Below are 20,250 nucleotides of genomic sequence, written 5' to 3' on the forward strand. Positions count from 1 at the left end.
TATCCTCTTTCAGTCTTTTTTCGCTCCGTGTTTGTAACGTACTGAACCGTAGCCATTTCGGCAGCAATACATTTTAATGCGTTCAGATTTGTCAAGCAAGCTCTCTGACTGACTCTTTGCTCTGCTGGTGTGCAGCACCCGACACCGTGGTGTCGCCCAGCCCACGGCGCGGTGCCCCCACACGCCTCTCCGCACGCTCCCCCAGCGAGCACCAAACTAGGCAGAAAAAGTGAAACGATTTCTGTATCAGAGTATTGCTAATGTTGTGTTTCTCCCTCTCTCCTCATTCCGCAGCAGCAGGTTTCTATTGAAACACGGCAACGTTTCCTTTGCACTTAAGTCGGGGGGGGGGGGTTCCTGGGACCCTGCTGGCGTAACGCACCCGATTCCAGCTGAAAGTAACCCAGGGAACACCTCTGCCAAAAGTGCTTTCTTGGATCTCCCAGATCCTCCTCGTTGGCGCCTCTCCGCAGTCACCTCTCGGGCTCTGCCGCAGGGAAGCTGGACGCCGTGCACGGTCCTGCTCAGCCCAGGCCAGCAGAGCAGTGTCAGGACAGACGGACCCATGCAAACATCTGCAAGCATCTGCCTGCTGGAACCGCGCGGCACACGGGGTGCTAAGGGCGCCGGGTGCTTTGCAGGATCTGACCCCCCCGTGCTGCACTTCACGAACGCGCCTGCGCATTAAGCCTTGACAGGTATTACCTACCACCCATCCCAGCGGCCAAAGCTCATGATTCTGTGCTTACACAAAACTCTGATGATTTCTCTAAGGAAAATGAAGACAGAGCCAAGCTCTCCGGCATTTTCACCTCTTGCTGAGCAGTAAGAAATCTGTTGCTACTTCTACCACGGGCAACCACATCTGCATTAATTGTTTACCACAGCCCGGACAGGTCTTTTATTAATATTAATGAGTAAGAGGGAACAAAGGGCCCCTTTATTTTTAGCCTACTCTAATTGCGTAGTAATTACTCATCTACAAAACAAATGAGCCGAACTCCATTGCCATGGCAACAGAAACTCCGGCCTCCCACTGTAACACATTAACTGGCTATCACTCCTGTTAATTTTAAATTGAAGCCTTTTGTACAACAACAGACAAAAGAAGAGGAAAATTAAAACAAAAGCCGCTCTTGGTTTCGCTGCATATTTTGAGTCGCCTGCACGGCTTGGGCATTGCCCGGGAGGAGCCGGTTCCCGCGGGCAGAGCCCTGCTCGCTCTCCCGGGAACGCTGGTCCACGCGCCGGTGCTGGCATCCCGGGAAAAATCACCGCTGGCGCGACCTCCCCGCTCGCCTGGCGGATGCCCCAAGTGGACCCCTCCAACGCGCGGCCGGCAGCGAGGCAGCCGGAGCTGGGCTTGGTGCCGTAGCGCCCGCAGAGGGAAGCCGGAGCTCACCCGGGACGCGGCAAGCCGCGGGTGTCTCGCAGTCGCTGCTCCACCATTAACAGCTGGTATCTTTTACTGGGGGGGGTCCTTACACAGACACCCAAAGCAGTTTGCACACAGTCACAGAGTCCTCCACGGCACGGAGCTCTGGGCTTTGCTCTCTGGCTTTAACTACCAGGAAATACCATTAAAAAGACACAGCTGTATGAATTTATTATTTTTAAATAGCTCAAGTTTATACACCTGAAGACCAGTTTTGAATTCCCTGGCTATTACTAATTCACCATGCTCCTGCAGCTAATACAGAGCCAGATGCAAGCTAACATCTGCTGTAATGAAAAATGCCACTGTCTCTTTTCAATCTCAGAAAGGAGAGAGAAAAAAAAAAAACCCAGCTGTAATTATGTATTTACTTCTAAAGCATTTTGGGATAGAATCAGCATGAAAATACTCACAATAGTATGTCTGTAAAATATGCACTGCATCTCATTTAGTGGTTGTTGCACTAATGGGGAACAGCCTGCTCTCGCTGCCAGACAGGGAAGCCACTCCTGGAGTGCAGCGAGCGCGCCACGCTTTAGCGATTAAAATGCATGAGACGGGCTCCTGTGCTTAAGTATATTATTGCACCAGATACCTCACGCTGAAGGCCCCGGCTGCAAACTTTGCAATGACTCGCCTGCATCTTGTGTGGAATAAAGTGTAATTACAGCCACCGAGGGCTCTGTCCCTCAGCTTGCACAGGGGAAAAAGAAAATCAAAACACTGCTAATTGGCTATTCCAGTGCTTTGCTCGACTGCAGCGCGACCTGCCTGGCCGTGGCGCGGCTCCCAGGCTCGCGGGCCGCGCCGTCCCTCGCACGGGCGATTCGCCCGTTGGAAGGCCGGCGCGGAGCAAGCCCGCGGCCGTCACCGCCCGTCGTGTGTCACGAGAGGCTCCCCGGAAGCCGGAACGGTCGCCGTGCAAGAGTGTTTCCCCATTGAAAATAATTCTACTGATTGAAAAGACTATTAAAAGTTAGCTAATAAATTCAATAAAGATTAACTTACACTGTACTTAAGCCTGTGCTTCAGAGGTGGTCACTAATTGCACTGGAGATGATTTATCAAGTGCACAAGATTTTCTATTACAAAATTATTGATTGAAGCTGATGAATTTTAACCGCAATAGACTTCAACCAGGAGCCTTGTAAAATGACGGCAGCTGTGGTCAAGGCCTAACAAATTGTTAGCAACAAATTGTTTCAAATTTACTGAATTTTTTATAAGACACAGTAGGAAGTTCAGTCCCTCAAGGATTTAACCCCCCCCCAAATGGCATCCTGCAGTAAAATAAGACAAATAGGTATGGCGTGTAGCCGGAGTTCTGGAAAGCACTTGTATGTGCTGTAAGGGGTTTGAAGCTACCTTGGATCAAATTACGACTTTGTAACCGTAACAGAAGTGATTTCCCCTTTCACTTCTGCAATACTTGCAAACGCAGACTGCCTCTGCCACGAAGATAAGCCCAGGATAAAATCTCGTGCAGCCCCCAAAGCTCGGAGGCATCGCGGGTGCAGAGCTGCCGCCGCCAGCGCTGCTGCCGCCTCCTTGCCGGCTCGTCCAGCGGAGCGAGGAATCGCAGCCTGCTGCTTCTCCCAAGCAGTCCGCTTGTTAGGCTCAGGCTTTCCAGATTACATCGCCCGGATTAAATTTTATGTACTTCTATACAGTAAAATAAAAGGAGAGCAGCTCCATCCGAGCTGCTGTGCCCCGAGGGAGCCCTCTCAACGGGCCGCATAAATCCCAAATCGGTTCATCGCCGGATCTTTGAAATGTTTCTCCTTGCGACGTCTCCCTGCGTTGGTGCAGGCTGCTCTCCTCCCGCACGCACAGGCCGACCGCCGTCCCACTTTTTATGGCTGCAATTTGCCAACGCTATGGGTGCTTAATGACAAGATTAAATTTTAGAGCACCTTCTCCAAGTGTAAGAAGACAAGGATTCCTAAACCCCATGCAATTTGTCGCTCTGCTAACTTTTAGATACATCCTTCACTTCATCACATGCCTCGCACATTAAGCAGTGGGTCCCCCGTCTCCCTGGCAGATTGAGATCGAAGGGGGAAATTATTCTCCCCCTTGATGCGTAAGCGTTTTGGCTCCTCGGCGGCAACACGGCAAGCAGCGCGGGCGGCTCGGGTGGCCTCGCGCAGGCGTGCGCCGTGCCACCTCCGCGCAGGCAGCTGTCCGGCTGATTTACTTTGCGTCCTATTAGAGGTAAGGAGCGGATACAAAGCCTTAATTGCACTCTGAAAGCCCATTCCGGGTATTTTATTCCCTTCGGAAGTGCTTGCTGAAGCAAGCGCGCTAGGCACCGTGGCGGCGGCAGGCAGGGGCGTTTGCCAACAACCGACCAACTACAGCAAACAAACCGCAGCCCAAGGCGGGATCTCGGTCGCCATCCGTTAAATCCACTGACTACGGCTTCCTTGGCGGAAGAACTGTAGGAGTTTAGCGCGCAAAGCGGGGCACACGAAGCGAAGACGTTTGCTGGCTCGGTGGCAAAGATGATGAACTTGTCCTGGGACTCCTAATGCTGATAGTTATGAAATGTTAAACCTTAATTTAAAAATGTTCCCTTAAGCTCAGTGACATGGCAATGAATACAAACCACCACTAGCTCAGAGGCTCTGTTGCATAACAAGATTTAAGGTTTATGACCTAAAAACAATTGCTTTATGTCTCGGGCCCATCTGCGGGAAGCTGTTTCACACACGTGGTATTATTTAGATATCCGATGGAGTGATCGGCGTATAGCACAACTGGCTTCAAAGTGCTAACGATGATTCTATGGGCTAATATGGACGAGTAACAGGCTGATGAAGGAACCATGATTGTAAAATGATTTTTAAAAGATCTTAAATTCTTTTCAAATACAAAATAAAAATAACAGAATATAGTTATATTCAGTGTTTTAATTCCCAGGGGGGGTTAATTTGAAAAAAAAAATGGTAAATTTACTATCAACATAACAGCATGTGCGGGTTCTCGTAAAGGAAGGATGTAGGTTACCTACAGCCATGTCCAATTTAAACTTCCAGATAACGGGCTTTAGCAAATACGATACTATGGATCCAAGCCTTTAGCAGCTCTCTGCTTTGCTGACAGCCCTACGCTTTCATTCAAGCCAGCGCTATGCTTTGAACTGCCACGCTATTGCAAGTGGGTGATACCTGTAATATCAACTCACCAATGCATGTTCTACGACTACATCTACTGCTACCAGTACGACTACTACAGTGCATGCATTTAGTTCAGTCCCACAGATACATACACTCTAAGAACAGGCAAGGGGGGATGTGAAATGTTTTACGGGACGACAGGTGTTTCTTTTTTTAAGTAAGGGAAATTAATAAAAACATCAAAAGAAAGAAAGTGTACAAAAAAATAGAGACATTTCTCGAGAGTTGATATGAGTCGTTTCTTGAACCGTTTCGTCCGAACAAGCAAAAAACATGCAACCAGCTGCTACTAACAAGAAGCTGGACACGGAGAGAGGATTAATAGGTGTGGACAAACCTTCCCGCTGAGGGCGCTCAGAAGAGTGTTTGAGAGGAGGTGTGCACGTCCGAGTGTAAGAGAGGCCGGAAAGTATGCCTCAGAGACACCCTCTCTCACAGCAGCCCCAACCAAGCAAGAGAGAAAACAACAGAACATAACTGCTCACACTCACCATCAAGGTCAGTAGCTCGCGTTACTGGGTGGGTTAGAGCTGGCAAGTATAAAGTACAGTAAGGGGTTGTCGGGGGCTCCGCGTGCAAAGGCAGCAGTGGCGGCCGGCGCACCCACTCCGGTGCTGCCGGGGCCGGGGAGCGGGAGCGTGAGCAGCGCCGGCGCCGGACCGCGTCCCGCATCCCGCGTCCCGCGTCCCGCCGCCGGCTTCGCCCCGGCCCCGCCGCGCTGGGGCTCCGGGCTCTGCTTAGGGTCTTTTTTGTCTCCGGTCATCAGGGAGGAATAGGGGATGGCAACGGGGTGGAAACTGGACAAAGCTAAGACTGTCGATAAACCAAAAAAAGAAGGGGGGGGGGGAAAGAAAAGCAAACCCCTTTCCTGCCAAATTTTCCACCTTCCTTCCAAATTAATCCCTCCCATGCAAATGCAAGATAAAAATGTCCCCCCACCCCCATGATTTTCTTTTAAAAAAAGCGTTTACGAGACAAAAAAATGTTTTTCACTTGAAATATGCCAGGTGAATTTAAAAGAAACGTGACATTGATAGTGAAGTTGTCTAGGAGGAGTCTGCAGCACTCAGACTTTTAAGTTTGCTCATTTTCCATGGCTCAGGTCCCAATTCATTAAAAAAAAAATACAAGAATGGATGAGGTTGTCAAAAGCGGCTGAGGGATTCGGCAGCACCGTTCCACTCGGCGCGAGCGGACGTGGCCAAATCCCCTAGTCAGCTCCGAGAAGCCTCCGCCGCTGCCTCTTCATCGGGATGCTGATGGGGCGCGTGATTTATAAAGAGCAGCACCGTTGCGCTTGCCCTGCCAGCGGCTGAGCGCGGGGCGGATTTATGAACGACACTGAAGGCGAGCGGAGGGAGATGTCCCCTTCTGCCGGCTGCACGGCTCGGTGGCGGGGGGGACGGAGCTGGCGGCGCTGCTCCCGCGATGCAAGCGCAGGGGCCAGGGCCGGGGTGCAGCGAGGATGGCGGAGCGCGCGGGAGCGGGGCTCTGCGGAGCAGGACATCCATCCCGGGCGGCAAGCGGAGCTCTGCGCCGGCCGCAGCAACGGGAACGCCGCCTGCACCGTTCCCGCGAGCGCCCGAGCCGGCAAACGGAGGGGCACTGGGATGCTCCCGGCTCCGGCCTCTTCCCGGCTGGCCAGGGAAAGCTGGGCGGCGTGGAGAAGGGCCGTGCAAATTTGCAAAAGGGGAGGGGGAAAAAAAAAAAAGAACAAACCAAAAACAAACCAAGAAAAACCCCAGCGATTTTTCTTGTAATGAATGGGGCCCGCACACGGCAGCGCAGGCTGGCTCGTGCTCTCCTGCTCCTGAGCACAATTCACTACCATTGCTGGATGGAAGCGGCAAACCCCGGATGTCCCTCTCCAAAACTGCCTCTGGATGGAGACGGCTGCGTAAAACGCCGCTGCTCCCGGAGCGTGTTGCCCTGCGGATGTCGGCGGCCCCCGGCTGCGGGCTTTGACCAACCCCTCTTCCCCCTTGAGGTCTCATGGGTGCGGGGGGGGGGGTGGGGGCTGTTTGGGTTCAGTTTGGGGGTTTTGCCAGTTTTGTGCACACAGGCAATTTTGAGGCTTGAAAGACGTTTCCAAACACCATACTGCTCTTTAAACTTGCCAGAAAGGGTGTTGTTAATTTAGGGTTAGATTTAGTTTCGTATTGCAAGTTCAAATAAAAAACAAAAAACGAAAAAAAACCAAAACAAAACAGGAAACCCAACAAAAGAGGAAACCAAAAAACACTCAAATTAAAGACAAATGATTTTCAGGCACAGAATTGATCAAGGCTCAGTTCAGTTGTAATGGGCACCAAAAGCACTCCGATTAAAAAAATAATAATAATCAGGGAAGCAACGTTAATCCAGCCAAACCCTCTGTGCCTTGCTAAGGGGCAACTCACCAGGTCTGTTTGCACGTAAAACACAACCTGAAGGGCAAAACAGGAGGAAGAGGCAGAAGCAATGAAGTCCGTTTTCCCCAAATCGTATGCAAAATCGATCTTTTTTTTTTTTTTTTATTTTCCCCCTCTCCTCTTTGTTTGTTTATTTATTGGTTTTCCTCCGTGAAGGGGGCAGCAGGAAAAGAGGGGAGGTTGGGCATCCCCACAACCAGGCTGGCAAGTGACCCCTTAGGCGCTCTCCACATGCCACAACACCAAACGGGAACGGAGGATCCTTTGTAGCCTGCAAGCAGTGCCAGTTTGCATGGAACGGAGTTCTCCCGAGGGCTCGCCTTGGCCGCCGCCGCCGCGGCGCCTGCGCCCTCCCTGCAACCTGTTACTCGGTGCTCGAGCCGGTCCCTCTCCGGAGGAGCCTCGCCGCCCCGCCGGGAGAGGGGCGCCGGTGCCCGAGACACCCCGGCTCGAGCGCGGCCTTCGTTACCTCGGCAAAGCGCTAATCCACATAATTTGTCTGAATTTAAAACCTAAGGTAATCACGGTAATTGGTAACGATTTATTTATTTCCCTTAAGGGGAAAAAAAAAAATGCAAGTGTGCGGAAGGACGGGGAGGAAAGCTTTAACGTTTCTCCCGAAAGCCAGGCCGGGGTTTGCAGGAGGCGGCCGCCCGGGAAGCGGCCACGGCGCTGCGAAGGCCGGCAGGCAAAGCAAAGGCTTCGCCCCGGCTTTTTCGGAAGGGGGCCCAGGAGCAGCGTCCGCACCGGGCGCGTTGGGGACGGCGCCGGCGGCTCCGGACGCAGAGCGCGGCCGGGCGCTGCCTCCTCACCCCCCTGCAAACCTTCCGTGAGAAACCAAAGCTTTTTGCTCAGCAGCACAGGTTTTTTTTTTTTTGTTTGCTTGTTTTTTGGTGTCCTTTATAACCCCGAATTTAAACCAAAGGAACAAATAAACCAGCGGAGTAAAGGAGCGAATAACGGAAGAGGTCAGGAGAGCTACCCTGGTTTGGCAGGTCCTACACCAGCCTCCCGCGAGCTGCGCTGGGGCTCGTGGCCTCTGCTTGGGGTTTGGGTCTGGTTTTGGCTCTGAGGTTTCGTTCGCTCGGTTTTCGGGTCCCCAGGATCAGCGCGCGGGAAACCAGAGAAACGCTGGCGAGCTGCAGCCACACAGAGTACCGACGGAGCGTTTACCTGACCCTGCACCGTGAGGGTTCGCTCCTCCGCGGGCCCCCCTACCTGATCCTCTCGCTGCCGCCACGGCCGCCGCCGCTACTGGTCCGTAAGCCGCCGCCGGAAAACCTGGCCGTGGAGAAAAGGAGAAGGGTGAAGAAGGACTCCGGCGGGTGCCGCGAGGCCCTGCCGAGGGCACGGCTCTGCCCGGGGCGAAAGGCCTCCTTTCCGGAGCCGAGCCGCGGCCGGGCGCCTGCCCTCGGCGCGGCTGCTGGTGGCTCCCGGCCCAAACCCCCTGGCAGGGGCTGCGCGCGGCGGCACGCACCGCTGGCGGCTTTCGGTCCCCTGCATCCGGCCGCGGCAAGGCGTTCGATGCGAGCTGCCAGGGCGAGTAAGTGCGCAGGGAAAACGTGCAGCGCTTAGCGCACGTCCTCTTGCTTTCAAATGCTCGGGGTCAGATCACTTGCGAAAAACAATGAGTGAATTTTGTTCTTTGCTTATTTGCAAGTGATAATAACGTGCCGATCTACAGGCAGAGCAGTAATGGAAAACAGGAGAAGGTCCTCGTGTCAAGATCACAGATTTGCTGGGATCAAGCAGAAAAAAACTCACTGGAATGTAATTTAAAAAAAAGAAAGAAAGAAAGAAAAAAAGCTTTTGAAAGCAAAACAGCCGCAGATCAAGGAAGTCTAAGAAATACACCCTGCTAGAGGGGGACTGAGATGTTACAGATACGTGAAATGCTGCTAGCAAGATTTCAGATTTCGTTTCTTTATTTAATTAATATTAAAAAGATCTGCCAGAGGCTCTGACTTTACATATATATTTTTAAGAGGGCAGTGGCAAGGTCCAGGTATCAATGAGAACGCAAAATACCCTTGCTGCAAAGTCAACAAAACGCTCAGAGGATTCCTGGGCTTTGAGGAGCTCCGACTGTTCCTGGTATTAGAAAGGACAAACTCTGGGCTAGTCACTACCACGGCACCGGCCCCTTGAGCATGCTCCAGGACTTTGATCACAGCTGCTTTGCAATGCTGAAGAACCGCAGAAAAACAACTGAGACAACAGGAAAGCGAAAACAAGCTAGAGAAATGGAGAGAGGAAGAGATCCAGAGGAATCAGCAGACTACAAGCCCACTACCTCTAGCGCTACCATCTGAGCTACAGGTCATCTACCAGGGCGAAAATGAACAAAGAACAACTAGGCTAGAGTGACTTGAAGCTACTTAAAACATCAATTAAAAAAAGACATACTTGCATTTAAATATGGTAATAGGGCTGTTGGGGGAAAAAAAAAAGTCGAGGTAAATGTAGGCACAGCTACCTCGGGCTACCGTCTGATCCTGCTCCCAACGCACAGCACCCATGCGTGACACACCAACCCAAAGCTCTTTAATGCCAGCGTGAATCTGCTTGTTCTTATTACGTTGCTGAATGGTCACAGTCGCGGAGGAGTGAGATGCAGGGTGAAGACCATCCAGATCGGTGGAAACTACAACCAAATATCCAAGCTCTAAATTCACTCCATCTGGTGATAGGAGCTGCAATATTCTGCAGAGTCTGAGAAGACCTTGGTGCTAGACAGTCAAACTGACCTTCGCATTGCCGGGAAAGCGTCTGTAGGTCTCAGGGTGAGACTCTGGGGCTTCGCTTTCTTGCAGAGACATGCCTAGGCCAAACCCTCATCTCGGACCACTTGGGATGGAGCCGTCCTGCTTTTTAGCTCAGGAGCAGAGCTGACACTGCCCATAAAGTGCCTCCTCCTCCTCCTCCTCCTCCCCCTGCCTCTGCCTACGGTGGTGTGCATCCCGCTAGGACATCCTGTGAGCAGCATCCTTAGCAGCCCCTGCCATGTCCAGGAGGAGCCGGCCACCAGCAAACCTGCCAGCTGGAGCTTTGGAGGCTCCCTAAACCATCCACGAGGGCTCAGAGGAGCTGATGATTTTCCACAGCATAAAACGCCTCTGCCAAAACCAATCAAATACCCTTCAAATCACCCCCCTCCCCCCCAAAAAAAAGCAGCCTAAAAAGCGGGACTGGAAAGTTTGTTTCTCTTGTTCAGCTGCCAGGGACTCTCAGTATCTATTTGAAATGCAGGACAAAAAGTTTTGCCATGCAAAAGAAGAATGAAATAACAAGGGTGGAGAAGGTGATCCACGGAAAGAGCCCGAACAAAAGACGTATTGTGCATTCCAGAGCGCACTTTGGGCAGATGTGTGAAAAATTAATCCCTCCACCCCCAAAGAAAACTTTTATCCTAATTCTCAGAGAAAAGCATCTGAACGACGTGGCGCTCCAGACAGCTCCAGTGCAGTCGGGTCTGCTCACGCCCAGCCGAGGCAAGGTGCTACCAGCTAGGTACCGCTGGCAGCGGAGCAAGGCCGGCAGCGGCACGTGCACGTGGCGGTTCCAGCTGCAGAAGCGGGAGACGGAAGCAGTGACTGATCATCAGCACCGGGAAAACCTGCTTCCCCATGCAGACTCACAGGCCGGCTCCATCACCGGAGGATCCCTAAATCAATCCAACACACTGGAAGTAATCAATCCCAAACACTGAAATTACATTTGCCGGGCACCGCATTAATCAGCTCGCTCAACTGCAGACAGATTTGCCGCTCATCACACTGTTGAACACATTAAAGCTTTCCAGCCTGTAAGAACTGCGCTGTCCTGCTTCTGCACTGATGAAGCTCTTTGCACCCATGCAGCTCAGGAGCAATCTGCTGCCAACACCGTCCCCATTTCCAAGGTGGGATAAAACGGGGCACAGGGAAGCCCAGTGATTTGGGGAAGACCCTGTGAAGCACCTGCAGAGCCGCCGGTGGAACCGGGCTCTGGTCTCCAGCTCCACCACTAAATCTCTGTAATTCCCTTAGTACTAATCCCACAGCATAATTTAAGCACTTTCGGTCACCCTGTATTACGAATAACCTTCCATTGCCTACAAACTTCTAAATCAGTTAAAAATTTAAAGAACGTGATCTGCAGTGACAGTGCGATTAATACCGAACTCGTCCTGCGTCTTGCAAGAAACTCCTGCCTTCGTTGCCCTCTCGCCCGTGATGTCCCACCGCTTCGCTAAGGTCGGCGAGCTGAGGAGGCACGTGCACCGTTGGCTTGGAGGAAACCCCGCGGGCACCTCTGCTTGCCCCCGCGGCCCAGAGGAGCCGGCGGAGCCTCCCGCCAGCCCGCACCGGCGCTGCAGCAGCGAGAGCAACCTCCCCGGCCCCGGGGTTTCAAGCAGCGCAAACCACGGCCGCGCAAGCCGAGGGGACTTTCCCTTCCCGGGTGGCATGCTGCTCCGACCGCGGGGTCCCGCGCTCTGGCGGGATGCACGGGGCCAGGAGGAGGGGAACACGGCGGAGCCCGGCTGCGACGGGCAAGAGCCACCTTTGCTCCAGGGTCTCCCCTCGGCAAGGTCTGGGGAGCGCAGGCTGCTCCGGGGCTTTCTGGGGACACAGGGGTCTCCGTGCTGAGGAGCGCCGGAGAGAGCCCGGACCGCTCCGGCATCTTTTTTAAAAGGCCGGGTAGCAGCAAGCACCTCCCGAACCGGTCGCCTGGACGGGGCCCTTGGGAGTCCCCGGGAGCCCCGACTTCCGCGCGCTCAGCCGCGGCCCCGAGCCGGCCGCGCGCGCAAGGCTCTGCTTCGGGCAGGAGCGTTCCCGTCCACCCCGCGCGCCCTCCGCCGACGCCGCCTGCACCGAGCCGGCCGCCGAGGCTGCTCCCCAGGACCGGAGTGGCCGAGCCCCAGGCTCCGCTCCGCAGCTTTTCCCGCTTCCCGCACGGGGAATCGCTGGCCGTTCCGGGGCTGCGCTGCTCCGCTCGGCCCCCGCAGACCCCGAGCGTCTCGCGTCCCCGAGGGACGCACGACTCTGCCCGCGGCAAACGCTCGGCAAACGGTAGCCAAACCACCGAGAAGTCACAGAGGTGATGAAATTAAGTTCTTAAGTCAAAAAATATCTCCCAAAGAACGCCCTCTGCTTCCCGGGGCTGTATCTTTAAACACTAGCAATAAGCATGGGGATTTAAAACGAGAATAACAGCAGAAGCTGAGAGTCTCGTACCATCATCCGACTGCACCACTGGGCTTCGGAAAAACAATCAAAATCAGGAGACAGCCCTGGAGAAGGGAAAAGTCGCCATAAAGCTAAGCCTGGCAAGCAAAATAATTTCTTTCAGGTTACTGATTCTTTGGATTCCTGGTCCGGCACCAGCAGGAGAGCTGAACAGGGGGCGGGCGGCCGGGGGGCAAGGAGGCCGGGGTTATGTCCGCCTAATCTGAAAACACTCGGCACCTCGCACCGCGCTCGTTCCCGGAACGCGCTGTTCCAAGCACCCGTTATTTAGGAGGCTCGCTTGATCTCCTAGGGGGGGAAAAAAAAAAAAAAGGTGTGAAGTCTAGAATATAAAATTGTCAGTGGGTTGAGGAGGAAGAAGAGAGGGGGAAACCGATCTCCTCTTTTCAAACGACGTTCCCGGAGCTTTGATCAGCCCGGGGAAGCTTTGCGAGGCTCACAGCTGTCATTTCAAATGGGTTCGCGCTTGCATTATTCTTTCCATTAGGCAGCGTTATCCTCTTTGTAGGATCTTCAGGCTTCATTTCAAAAGTATCAGAGACTCAAAACCATGAAGCAGAAGAGCCCAGTAGCCTTTTTCTCACTCTTTTTTTTTTTGGAAGGCAGGCAGGCAGGCGTGGGTCCAATTTACTGGACAAAAACGCAGTCTTTAATGGTGAGCAGACATAAGGGTGCAAGACAACCCCTTTATGTTTAATACCTTTATCTTTCAGTCTTCTCTGTCTCAGTCTCCCCCCTCCTTTCTATAAGGGAAACATGAATGAGAAAGAAAAAAAAAAAAACACCTAACGTTTCAAATTTTAAGCAAACAACTAAAACGCTCAGCATTCAGAGAGGAAAATAACTCCCAGAGAAATGGAATTTTATCTAAAGCTGGTGGAAGACCTGCATTCTACCAGAGCACTCGCAATCCGCGGCCGAGCCTCAGCCGCCGTTGGCTGGTTGGGTCTCACGGCAGACGCGGGGCGCCGCCGGCCCTTCCCCGCGCTGCGCGTCCCCAGCCAGAGCGCAGCGGCTGCGCAACAGCCAGCGCAGGGGACGACCGAGCCGCGGGGCGCACCTCCACGGAAAGGGAAAATGCGCTTCCCAAGCTTTTGATCAATTCTGTTAACACTTTTAACGCCTTCCAGTCCGCTCGGAGCTCTCTATTGCGACAGCCACATTAAGTGTTTCCCTTTGTCTTTAAACGCTGCGTTACATCAAGCTTATTAAAATCTATTTCACCAGGTCAGAAAATTAGCGGACTTCAGATCCAGCACATCATGCATAATGGAAACCTCATTAACCAGCCCGCTGCGTTATTCCAGGCACAGTCACTGGCTGCTCAACATGTCTAACGCGTGGCCAGATTTTGGAGGAAAATTCTCAACGTCAGACAGCCGTAATGCACTTCACACGGGATGCGTGTTTGCAGATGGGTGTTATTACGAACAAATATTTCTGCTTTGGAATTTCAACAAAACAATAAAACCCAAATATCGTTAATTTAAAATTTGGCACTTCCACTTTATGTACAGTAAACGACCCATTTTTCAGCTGTTTACCACTCTCAGGCCACAGTTTTTAAAACAAGAATGATGCACTTTTGTCCAGTAATTACTTTATGCATCAGTGAGACAAAGCTTTGTTTGTCTCCAAATTATCGTTCTGTGTCTTTTCAAGTGTAATAGCCCTTTGCCGTTATTTCACCATACAGAAAACTGGCAAACTTCTCAAAGGCAAATGGTTCATTCTAAGAAAAATATTTATTAAAAAAAAACAACAACAAGCAAAAGCTGGTAGCAGGTTTTTTTTTTTTTTAACCCTATTTAAAAACTGCTCATATCCTATAATAGCTTTAAGGCATCCACTATAATTCTCAAATGTGTCCTATGAAAACTATACCTTCCGCCTCCAACACTCCAACTCAATATGTAATTTGGATTCTCCCTAATTTAGTAACCAGTGAAACACAGAGAATTATGAGCTCCAGATGAATGCAGCTGATGTGGATGAAAGAGAATCGTTACTAAATCACTTTCTAAAAGCAAGTAATTCTGTTTAGCACTAAGTTGCTCGCTCCGATGGAAGCATTTCTCATTTTAAAGCCCAAAGCCAAACAGCTACCATGGATTTTTAATAAACAAGGTATGCATTAAAGAAGCGACCGTTGCGGGAGGGGGGTGAATACCTGCGAAGTCACCGTCCCCAGCCGGCCGCGCAGCACGGCAGCGCTGAATTTCAGTCCCCTGCTGCTGAGTGAACAAGGGCAGGTTGCACGGAAGAGCGGCAAGGCACATATTTCAAGTGCAGCAAAGTGGCACTGATTTCCTTCAGGCCTCATTTCAGTTGCTTTGGAGGTACAGAAAATGAGCTATTTCATTTAAGCAGCTTGCTTAAATTTTTATGAATGATCTAAACTAGCCGGGTAAGTATTATTAAAAGACAGCTCCTAAACTGTGAACAAAGGCATAAAAAGAACTCGTATCTGGAAGCTGCAGCTAGGAAAAATCAACACAGACAAAAGCCCGCTCTGGGAAAGAGAAGATAATTAATCACAGGACAAGGTTATCAAAGGACAGCAAACTCTCCCCAACCTAGACGTTTCCGAGCTCGGAGCGAATGCCTTTCTAAAAACCACGCTTCACCGCAACTTGGGGACCTCGACAGAGCCCGCCGGCAGGGACGGCGAGTCCGCACCCCTCGCGGTGGGAACCATCCCCGCTACAGGACGGGTCGGAGGAGAGGACGGTGACGCTGACCCTAAAACCCCTCAGGGCAGCACCGGAGGGACGGATGCTTCTGGGCAAAGGAGCCTAGGAAGCTACTTAACACTTGCTTGTGCAGCTTGAAGTCCTACTATAAATGTGATTGAAAAACTTTCACATCGCAATTATTTGTGCATTAAGGAGACTGATCTCCAGAAGCTTTTTGTTTCTTTTCGCACCCTCCCCTCCCCAATTTTTAACAGCTTTACAGTTAAAAATCATGTTGACAGAGGCATTTGCAGGCTGGCCATCACAGTTTGGCTAATTCAGACCATGTAGGATTCTTACAGCAGAACTGGCATTACCAGCTCACATTATTCTTTGTATAGGGTAACCCATGTTTTCGTCCATATTGGTGTGTTTGCGTTTTGCCTCTTTACTCTTGCGAGTAATTATTCTCATTACGCTTCGCAGTCGCTGCAGCTGTGGCCTGTTCCCAGCAAGGATCAGCCAGGAGCTCTTCCGCTGCCGCGCCGCTCCGAAACCCAAAGAGCTCATGAGAGATCATGAGAGACTGGCAGGCGTGGGTTTTTTTTTTTTTCTCTTTCATCCTCCCTGTCCCTTTAGGATCACTCGTTTTCCGGGCAATGACCCAGAATATTTAAAGCTCGTCTCAAGCTCCATGCCGCGGATCAGCGAGCAGCTAGGAACAGGAGGACAACCAGCATTTGAGAAGTTCAACGTTCAAGATGTTCTTACTGCTCATGCAGTTATTCAGGGCATCAGCACAGAAGAAGGCAATGAAGGACCTGTGAGGAGGTCGTGGTGCTCAGCCAGACGTGCTGCTCGGGGAAACCTTCACGGAAACCGCACGCACGTAGAGGCTATCATCGCTTTGATGCAGCAAGAGGATGGGGGGGCGGCATTTTTGCCGGCCGTCTCTTCTGCCGTGGAATGTGGTGGAAGCTGCACCACTCATCCAGATCAGCAGCTCATCTGTTGAAAATTCCACCCAAAACTTAACACCCAGGATATTATTTTAAGGGGCAGGGGAAAAATGGGAGACGAAAGAGGAGATTTATGCAATTCTTTCCTGCAACATAAAAAAATGCAGCTCGCCTAAAAGGCAAAGCTGCAGGAGCTCTGCCTGGGCTCTGGGAACAGCTCTAGATATGATTTCTCCTGCATCAAAACAAAAGCTCTATCATCTAAGCAGAACTCGACAGAGTACCTTCTGGCTGGAAACTTATGGGCTTTGCAATATTAATTCCTCAGTTTGTTGACGACAGTTTCAACTGCCCCTCGCTGCAGCGATGCAACCGCAACGCAAACGGCCCCTCTTCTGCCTGCCTTCTGCCAGCAAAAGAAACCCAAACTCTTAATCTTAAAACAGGTCCAGGCTTTATTGTTTGTTTTCACTGATGGAGACTGAAACTGAGAGGTTTGAAGAGTGATAATTAAGGTCGTTCTAGCAGATTTAATATGCACATTGTAAACCATTTTATGCCATGCAGATGCAGCTAATGTGTTTTAGGTGAATAAAGGCATGCAGCGCAGGGGTGATTAGAACAGATTTTAAGCAGTTAAGAAAGGGTTAGACGAAGGAGCGAGAAACAGTTCCAACTTCGTTCAGCATCTCTTACTGTGACTTAACTAACTGAATAGACAATTTTAAATATATTTTGTATTTCCTCCTGGTTTTGCACCTGCCAGCAAATTCTCCTTCCTTTTTAATGTTAGGTTTGATCAATAAGGTACCATGACCAGACAAACTTTGTTCCCATTACCAAGTGCTACATAAGCCTAATCTTTTAGGGACTTGACTGTTATTTACACTAATTTCATTACTCCCCCCCGGCAGAGAAGCCGCCATGCGTAGGTAGCACCTCCGTTTTAAAGCCTCTTTCCGTCACCAGAGCGGCTCAGCTGGGCGCTATGGTACCTAAGAAGCTGCTCGGGGTCCTTGAAGCACCACGCACGTCCCGTTTGGAGCCAGACCTCGGCCGACACAAACTGGCAGAACTACAGCTAAGTCGGGAAGGGTGGGAAGTTGGTCTGTGCTCTTTCCAGCGAGCTGAAGGTACTCCCAGACCTTCTCCGCTGCGCTCAGCCCCTTCCAGCTGCGTCTCCTGCGCCTGCCCACGCCTGGCAGCACCACGTCTCACCACACACCAAACGGTCAGCTCTGCAGCACGCCGGAGTTACGAGCATACTCCTTTCCTCCCAACCCCACCGCGTTTCCCTTCCAAAGGTATTCACTAGATAAAGGAGGGGGAAGCCAAGAGTGAGAGACCTGCAGGAACCGAGCAAGCCCTGCAGTTCTGTGCTATTTGCCGGGAGTCCTGAATGAGAGATCGATGAAGCTCCTTCCTTACCTGCCCTCCATCGCTCAGACACTAGGGAAGAGAAGCCTTAAGCATGGCAATATTCATAGAGCCACCCTTGTCTTTGGTATCCGCTCCTTTCCTCGAGTCAGAAAATAACTACTGAACTTACTAGGCAAGCATCACAAATAGTAACTTTTACGTAAGAATCCCTTATTGCCCAGAACGAATGGCCTACAAGCGAGCGGTTTGTGACTGGTATCAGGAAAGAAACTAAATTAAGCCTTACAGATTAAAAAAAAAGTTGGTTTAAGTGCTCTCATATTAATGAAAAACATTAGTTTGGACTTTGAACTAATCTTGCTTTGCATTTTCACAGCACCAAGCACTGCATGACCCAAGACTGGGCTTCTCAGTGTGACTACGCAGTAGCATTATTAATAAGCAAGTGTATATCCCTGAGCTCTGGAAAGTTCGTGAAAATATTTGTTTTTCCCACCTCTCCCCATATAGAAGGGCTTTAATCAGCTTTAACAAACATACAAGCAAACAAACCCTTAATTGAAAAAAATTTAAATTCCTGAGCTGGAGGCTTCTGAGCAACTTGACAACCCCCAGCCATCCAGGTGACGATGGGAGCAAGCACACCGCAGACAAGCAAAGCGACGGCGACTTCCACGCGCTCCAGGCACAGCCAGTGGCACCGGTCCCGCGGCGGCACCACGGCTGCCAGCCCGCTAAGGGGTTTTCTCTAAAGCAACAGGGTTACTGGATTTCCCTCTCCGTTGCAAAAGAGCAGAAGCGGATTCCTGCACATTGGTGCCGGAGAGTTTGCACCAAGGGTTTCTAACGCATCTATGGGTTCGATGCTGAAGCCCACTTCGGGCACCGGCACGGATCGCACTGACCCCAGTGGCGGAAGATCAGACTGTCACAACACTGCCATTTAGCACGGAGTTATTCCGCTCCCCCAATTACAACTGCGTTGTCTTCTTTTTTAGTTTCTGCTGTAAACACACCTCACAGGCAACCTTCCATCTGCAGATTCTTCAAACACTGGGTCACACACTTAGAGCGATGGTTGTTTTATTCTTTTATTAAACTGTCATTGGTACTGGTTATTTGGTGCGTCCAAACCAAAATATTAGAACTGCAAGCTAAGAGAGCAGCAACACAGCATATCCGTTGTAAACAATTTATTATTATTTTCTACCTCAGTTACTTACAGGAAAAAAGTCATAAAAAAGAAAAAAAGAAAAGCACAGATGGACTATTTACAAAAAATGAGAAAATTCACAATAGCTGAAATGTTTGCAAATCATGCACACTAAGACAAGTTCACAAAAGCAAAGCAATTCATAGCAAAAAAACCCAAACAAAATAATAAGAAGCCATACAGATTAAAAAAAAGCTATCGCCTGCAGAAAAGTAAAAAGAAAACTAACCAATTATTACATCAAGCATCTTTAATGAAATGAACAGCATAGCCGTGTATTGTAGAGCCTTTGACACTGACATTTTAAACAAGTGGATTAACAAACATTAAAATGCATTACAGTTCTACTGTAAGCATGCAATTTACTTCTCACAAACTTATAAAATGGGTAGAAGCACTTAAAAAAACCCACAATTTAAATACAGTGTGTGCTTTCTACCCACGGTCCAGAACCCGGTCTTGTTAAAAACAAAGCCAATGGACAGAGGCGTATGGGACAGGTGGGAGCTCTGGCATTCGGGTGCAGATCGAGAGGCGCGATACGGCTTAAGCTGGCAGGTAAAAGCTTGTCCCTCTTGCCAAAATTTAAATAATTTGCCCATGATTTGCAAGCAAAGTACGGAAGCAAAAGCGACTGCACCAGCCGAGCGTCTGAAAGCATCGCCCGCCCCGCGAGGGAAGCGGCCGCGAGCTCCGGAGGGGATTCCTGCGGGAGAGCGCAATCGCTTACGGCTCGCTGAAGCACCTTCTTTGGTGTCTCCCCTCCTCGGAGGCTCGCTCTCCCGCGGCATCCCCCCGCTCCCCGCTTCGGGGCAGAGCTCCAGGGCTTCGGCCGCTCCGCACGGAGCCACCGGGACAAGGCAGGCGGAGCGGCTCGGCCCCGAAGGGCCCCGGAGACGCGCGGGCGCCGGCCGCGGGGCGCACCGGTTTTGAGCAATTGAACTCCAAACCCTGCTTTGCCCAATAATCTTAGCAACAGGACACTAGTGTCTCTCCACTGTAATTACGATTTTTACTACTACTGAACATTCATACATTAAAAAAGCGCCAACATATCGCTTTGGGGCTGCTTATAGGACCCAATCATCATTTTTGCTTCCTTAATAAAATTATTTCTAAAAAGTTTGTGAGAAGTCATGCCTTCAGAATGCCCCTAACCCCAATCCGTGTGAGTTACATTCCAAGTGGGCATTAAAACTCATAACAAAGCAGAGGAAAAAAATTAAAAAGGAAAAAATAAAAAGCAAACTCAAAGCAGTGAGGATATGGAGCCTTTAAAAAAATAAAAATAAAATAAAAAGTCCAGTCAATCAAACCAGCCAGTAAGAGCAGCATTTTTTCAGTGGACATTGATATTAAGCATGGACCACCCAGGCTTTTTCTGTCTCTGTCTCTCATTAGCACTGTAGTAAACCCCGATTAATTTGTTATGCATCTTTAAGACTAGTTGATAAAAATTATGTCTTGTGAAATCGGCAAATAGTCTGCAAAGTGAAATAAGAACAGAAATTAATAGATTAAACTGAAAAGATAAGTCCCAGAAATTAAAAAAAATGACACAGAAAGGGAGTGATTGTAATTAATAAAAAAAAAAAGGCTATGTACTGAGTTATTAAGGCCTACAGGAAAAAAATAGCTAGATGGGAGACGCTCGGAGAGGCGCCGAGGCGACCGGCGCGTCTGCCGCCTTTGGGCAAGGCTCGGGGCCGCGGTGCCGGCAGCCCTCGCGCCCGCTCGCGGCACTGCAGCTGCAAACAGCTGGATCGTGAC

The 20,250-nt window shown here is 50.6% G+C and overlaps 1 protein-coding gene across 6 annotated transcripts in view; it reads right to left on the reverse strand.

Moving 5' to 3' along the window:
- MSI2 (musashi RNA binding protein 2) overlaps positions 1–20,250 on the reverse strand; it is a 255,549-nt gene that overhangs the window by 12,219 nt on the left and 223,080 nt on the right. For 4 of the 6 annotated variants that reach the window (XM_067309908.1, XM_067309906.1, XM_067309905.1 and 1 more), the window contains exon 11: positions 8,244–8,306. The exons of 1 other annotated variant lie outside the window; for it this stretch is intronic. In XM_067309908.1, coding sequence (XP_067166009.1) covers positions 8,244–8,306 — 63 coding nt within the window. Of the gene's footprint in view, positions 1–8,243; positions 8,307–18,445; positions 19,965–20,250 lie in introns of those variants that run through there. One more of the 6 variants, XM_067309909.1, reaches the window with a different exon arrangement.

The sequence above is a fragment of the Apteryx mantelli genome, chromosome 22, assembly GCF_036417845.1.
Source record: "Apteryx mantelli isolate bAptMan1 chromosome 22, bAptMan1.hap1, whole genome shotgun sequence".
NCBI lineage: Eukaryota > Metazoa > Chordata > Aves > Apterygiformes > Apterygidae > Apteryx > Apteryx mantelli.